Raw genomic sequence first — 6,223 nt, 5'->3', positions numbered from 1 at the left:
GTATCCTAGCTCTTCTCTCATCTTCCTCTGCCTTTTCTGAAAGCTAATTCATTTGGCCGTTCTCTGCATGTGGCTCTTTGTAAGATTTGTCAGTAAGATTTTTATTGGTAAATTGGTAAACCGAAACTTTACTGAATGAAGAATTACTGCAATTGTTTAATAACTTGCATGGGCTCGATTTCCACAATCTATTGGCAGTGTAATGTTTAGCTGGGGAGGCAGGTTTATTTGGTAACCTCTTAGTCTTACAGCTTTAAAAACCAAGGACTTTATTCTTCAGGGTAAATCTCGCCTGGAATATTTATTTATTTATTAATTAAATCAATTTATATATTATGATCATTCTATCGTATTTTATTTTACCAATGGTTCAAAATTAAAAAACAAAACAGGACAGGCATTGCCATCTACTCAAATGACTTACATCTTCAAGAAACTGGCAACCAGAACATGAATTAAAATATAGCACCACCTTTCGTACTTTAAGTTGTCCGTTTCTGTCTTACTTGAACTGGGGATTGAAACAGATGGGAAGAGAAAACCCATTTTTTCCGTTATGTGGACAAAGCTGAGCTATTTAGGAGTTTCAGTTTTGGTTTAAGCAACTTATGTCGTAGGGGCTTGATTATAAATAGTTCTTGCAGTAAGCTGTCAGCAAGTAAAAATGGGAAGTAAACCTGTTGCTCCATCAGATGTTTTGGTGATACAGTGCCATTCTCCACTAATACTTCATTTAGCTATCAAGTCACTGAAAGACACATCAAACAAATTCTTCTAGCCTTGGAGAACCTATAAAATATTCCTGATACAGTCCAGCCCAAATTAGTTGAAATCAATTTCAAGAATTAGGCAGCAGTTCCAAAATCTCTCCCAGTAAAATCAAAGCAAATGCTCAACTCACACCTTAAAAAGAGTTAACTCTCCTTTGACTCAGGGAGGCTTCCTGGAGATAACCTTTTATCGCTCTTGGCAACAGAAACAGATTATCCCTGGCTTCTGGCAATAACCAGACTTTTTTTTCTGCTTTGCAGCCTAGCCTAAAACCTTAGGGTTTTCTGGTCATCTCCCATCTAAGCACCAACCATACCCAACCCAGCTTAGCTTCCAAACTCTTCAATTTACTTCATTTGGGCCGAACTGTCCTCTTTCATTCATCAACCTGCTACGCTTCTTTAGGCCCTACAACTATGGTATTCTCAAACTTCTCAGCATAGTAATGAAAACCTTTGAAGGTGACAATGCCCATCCTTAAAGTGTGCTTTGCAGCGTGTTATGGCTTAAGTGCAATTTGAACCCAGCCGTTCCTCACCCATTTGTAGTTAAGGAAGCCAAAGCCTAAAGTGATATTCCTGAACTGGGGGGCCCTGCTCATGGTTACTCCCGACTGGACTGTTGTATTGGAACGTGCTCTACGTGAGTCTGCTCCTGAAGCCATCCAGAAGTTTCAATTGGCCCAGAATGCAGCAGTGCAGGTAATTAAGGGTGCATCTTGTTATGCCCCCTAACACTGCTCCTCCATGAGCTGCACTGGCTCCCAATAGATTTCCAGGTGCAATTCAGGGTGCTGATGGTTACCTTTAAAGCCCTACATGGCACAGGATCAGGTGACTTGCGGGACCACCTTCTCCCAAGAAGATCTGCTCTCCCCACACGCTCCCACAGGGCATGCTCCAGGTTCCTTAAGTCTCGTCATCTTATGGCACCTAGGGAATGTGCCTTTTCTGTGGCTGCCTCTGCTCTCTCAAACAATCTCCCCCACCCCGATACACAGGAGGCCCCAACTGTCCTTGCTTTTAGGAAAGCCCTTAAGACCTGGCTCATCCCCTAGGCATTAGGGGTCGGTTGAGCGTGAGTCCCCCCTGAGGTTACTTTGTTGTATGCGTGGTTCCGTTTTACATTTTAGTTCTTGTATCTACCTACTGTTTGTTGTTAGTTTATTGTTGTTGTTGTTGTGTGTTTATGTTATGCACTGCCTAGAGTCACACTATCTGAGTTGGGCGGCCTTCTAAATCAGGGAGGGAGGGAGGGAGGAAAATGCAGACTGACAGCTGAATGTCAGAGTTTCAACATCCAGTTTAATAAAACCTCATTAACTGAAATGCAAAGGCAGGCAGCATGAGGACTACAATATGAGTAACGCTTGTTGGCTAGTGGTCAACCTCTAACTGAGGTATAGCTGGCCTATCTTTATTTGAGCCCAAATTTTATTTACACACACAGCAAGTTTACCTACATTTTCCACTTCTGAGGAACTTTATCATTCTAGCCATACACTTCCGAGAAACTGACATTTAAAAACAGCGTGTTAGGCAAGAACCTCAAAATTCTGTGCCAAAACAGTAGGAAAAGAGGTAAATGCCTTCTGCTCAGAAACCAGGTGTCATCCAAATGAACTTCTGGTCCCAGATAGGAACCTTGTTCACATGCTTGATATTTCAGCGGTGCTTTGGGAAACAGGGACTGTTGGTGACTATTCTCTTCATAAAAAACATTTTTCCATCCAAGACCAAAAGGTCTGTCTGACTGTCTAATCGGGGCTGGTACAGTGGCCACCATAAAGAGAAAAACTGAATGGAACCAAGGATTTACGTTTCTTTTAAACAGAATGGATTTTCCTAAAGAAATCAGGGTGCTGCAATCCCAGTTCTATGTAGTTCTGCTTTGGAGAGGGGATTCAGGCAATACACCAAAGGATCGGCAGTTGTAATGTCGTCCACCTGCAAATGAGAGGTCTAGCTTTAGGTCCCAGGTCCACCTTCCAGGGCTGCATATAAAGCGACCACCCAAAATGAGATGGGCTCTTCTACTCCCGTCGTGCCTTCTTGCTCTTCTTCTTTTCTGATTTCGCTGCTGCGTCATGAGCTTTTCGTTTCTCTGCCAATTTGTTTGCCTGAAAAAGGGGGGAAAAAAGCCAAGTCAGCACTACAGCAATTCAAACTTTTTTTAAGTACTCAAAGCCTGCACCCAAGTTTTCCCAATCCTTGGTTTCAATTTCAAACCCAAGGTCTCAAGATTCAGAGGATGTTCCCCAAAAGCAGAAAAGCCAGGCCATAAGAGTACTGCACAACGTGACTAGTTTCCAAGCCATTTTTATTCAGCCATGGTATGTCGAATAATCCAAGGTGTCTGGGTTTGCACAACACATTACACCCCAAATAAACCAGTTATATGAATGGCTTTGTGTATTACATGAACTAGGCCTACAGGTCACAGAATGTGGCTTGCAGGGACTTTGAAGCCACCAAACAAATGCCTTCACTCTCCAACCCCACCTAAACAGGTTTTTTTGCACGGAGTTCCTTCACTTGACTCAAGCTGAAAAACCAGCTGTAGCCTCTCCAGGACAAAAATGGTCCAGAAATCAAATCAAATCAAATCAAATCAAATCAAATCAAATCAAATCAAATCAAATCAAATCAAATCAAATCAAATCAAATCAAATCATTATTACAGTAAAAAACCAGCATAAGGAAGGTGGGGTACGGTCAATTAGAAAGCATAGAAAATACAAGAGAGTCTAAAAAAAATAGTATAAAAAGCTAACAGATATAAAACAAAGTATATATCTAAAAAGAATCTAAAAGGAGGGCATTAGATGGGTGTAGGGAAGCATAAAGGTAGTATATGACAGAGTATATCTATCAAATTGCAGAGCACTCTAGTATGACAAGCTGTCATTAAGACTAGTTTATGCCACGGGATGAACTTTAATCACTGCTGCGCAGACCCTGGCAACATTATATGTTGTAGCAGGGTTGGTATCTCAAAGCAGCAGGGAGGTGTAGAATTGTCCTGCGCGCCCTGGGTATTTATGCAATAATGGTGAGAAATCACATGCAAGTGGAAGAACTCAGTCCAACTATCTCTCACTAGGTAGAGCTGTAATGCTGTAATGCCTCTGGTGCTGATCTGGAAACCCAGAACATCTGCTTAGCACAGGAACTTGGATTGTAGTAGGGACTTTTCAGCAACAGCCCCCCCCCAGTAGAGATTGTCTTTCCCTGAAAGACTCACCCAGTGTTGCTGGATACCAGGCTAAAACTCAAAACATTTTACTGTCATGTTATGTTTTCCATACAACTTTTAAATATTGTTTTATAATTGCTTTTATTTAGAGGTTTATTAAATGGCTGTTAGATTTATATGCCACCTTTCCAGATATTTAATGTGCCTTCCATGGGGATCTCCCTTCATTTTATCCCCGCAACAACTGCTTGTGAGGTAGGCTAGACTGACAGCAATTGGCTGAGAGTGACCCAGTAAGCTTTTGAAGGAATCTGGTTGCACTTTTTCAGATTAACACATTTTATTAAATTAATGAGCTTTTGCCTTTTTGAGGAACCCTGGTTTAACGAGAAAGATACCCAATTCTCACAGTTCCCAACAATTTCAGCCGGGAAAACACTCGCCAATTGAGCAAAGGAAAGATACCTCTCTAATTTTGCGCTTCTTCCCAAACATTATTTTTCGGTAGAGATATTTCTCCCGTTTCTTCATCATCATGATGGCCAAACGCTTTTCCTCACTCTGCTGCTCCTGCATCAGCCGCTGCTTGTCCTCCTTCACAACTTGGCCCGGTGTCACCTTCACTGGGAGACTCTGAGAAAGGAGCAGGTCGTGCACTCAAAAACTGGTTTCCGTTAAACGAAGCAGATACCAAAACATTCGGGAAACCTCCCAAAGCCCACGGCAGAAGGCCTGGTTTCAATATAAAAATTTTGGCTGGTTATCCCTGAGATTGGCATCAATTCTTGTACACCGAGCAGATGTCATAAAGAATCGCAAAGTACCGGTGAGTAAGACATTTTCAGGATCTCAACAGGCTGTGAGAACCACTTGTGTTTTTTGCAAAAGGCGTTATTGCTCATTTCTTTAAAAATACCACAGCCAGCCCCAACCTGTAACCCTTTTACTATGACTGGGTTCAATCAATATCCTACCACTTTCTGGCTTCATGCACACCATATCAGGTATCTTCCAAGCTTCTTTTATTATACCTTGCTCTGAGATCTCTGAGCTTCCATCTTCCGCAGTTTCCCTTCATCTTCTTTGTCAGAATCCTCCTCCGAGCCTTCAGTTGCATCTTCCTCCTCTTCACCACTCTCCTCTTCCTCTCCTGACTCACTATCTTCCGCTAGAGAAAGGCCCAAATCGTGTTATAGTTGATGAGCACCCGAGGTCACCCTCAGCCCCCACTGAATGCAACGGGCTTGCCACTAGCCCAGGGAGCCCCTGGATACCTGGTTCTTCACCCCTCTGCAAGGCCAAAAGCTTCAGCTTCTCTGGTGGAATGTAGTCTCCCTCTTTCTCAGAGACAAACGGGGAGAGATGAGGAGGCAGCATCACCCCGGGAAAGTAATCAGCCACTGGAAGGCACATCTTGGCATTGGCCGAGTCGAAGACCCACTGCGGCTGGAGGTAGTATCTGGGGAGAAAGGAAAGCCAATGAGAAATTGATATTTTAGAACGTAAGCTGTACTAGAGCAAATTTTACAGATGATACTGCGCTCCATTCGTAACCCTCCAGGTCTTCCCATTAGCCAAGAAGGTAATGAAGAGGAACAAGATGGAGAAGTTCCCCAGGACCTTCTGACTTGGCAGCACTAACAGCAGGGCTCTCTAAAATTCAACGGCCATGCTTTGCTTACCGAAGAGCAGCCCTCACCTTCCAACCACTTGCTTCTCCACATTTGGGCGGTCAACAATCTGGTGGGTGATGTTTGGATCCGTAACATCGTAGGTAGCACCAATGCAAACCGACTTATCCCATGATACTTTGCCCCCAAAGCACCTGGTGAAGGAGAAGCGGGGTTGAGCCAGATCTAGTGACACGTTTTAGGATTCAAATTCACATTATGTTACAATTTAAAAGCGAATTTTTATGAAATGATGTACCGTTGGTATATGATACCAGAAAAACTTTCTAGAATGTATAAAGGTACTTCAAAACTACGCTGGAAATGTGGAAAACATGAAGGATCATTTTGTCATGCTTGGTGGACTAGTAAAAAAGTTAGAAAATTTTGGGTTCAAATACGCAAGGTGATACGAAGAATTTTAAAGATTAACATTCAACTGAAACCAGAACTTTTCTTGTGGGGACTAATAGACAGACAACAAGAAAAGAGTTATGATAGATCATTTTTGTACACGGTAACTACAGCAAGATTATTATTTGCACGAAGATGGAAAGACTGAAATACCCACAATGGAGGAATGGTTG

At 42.6% G+C, this 6,223-nt stretch overlaps 1 protein-coding gene across 1 annotated transcript in view; it reads right to left on the bottom strand.

The window, feature by feature from the left end:
- Positions 1 to 1,992: 1,992 nt before the first annotated feature.
- The window catches only part of PES1 (pescadillo ribosomal biogenesis factor 1), a 28,060-nt gene continuing 23,829 nt past the window's right edge, over positions 1,993 to 6,223 (bottom strand). The window contains exons 11-15 of the mRNA XM_007434124.4: positions 5,666 to 5,791; positions 5,241 to 5,425; positions 4,998 to 5,134; positions 4,432 to 4,599; positions 1,993 to 2,890 (exon numbers count right to left, since the gene is read on the bottom strand). Coding sequence (XP_007434186.1) covers positions 2,804 to 2,890; positions 4,432 to 4,599; positions 4,998 to 5,134; positions 5,241 to 5,425; positions 5,666 to 5,791 — 703 coding nt within the window. The 3' untranslated portion in view covers positions 1,993 to 2,803. The remainder of the gene's footprint in view (positions 2,891 to 4,431; positions 4,600 to 4,997; positions 5,135 to 5,240; positions 5,426 to 5,665; positions 5,792 to 6,223) is intronic.

The sequence above is a fragment of the Python bivittatus genome, unplaced genomic scaffold (assembly GCF_059951505.1).
Source record: "Python bivittatus isolate LINGU-HERP-01145 unplaced genomic scaffold, Pbiv_v1 ctg000390_np1212, whole genome shotgun sequence".
Lineage (NCBI taxonomy): Eukaryota > Metazoa > Chordata > Lepidosauria > Squamata > Pythonidae > Python > Python bivittatus.
This window is presented reverse-complemented; position numbering and strand designations above follow the sequence as displayed.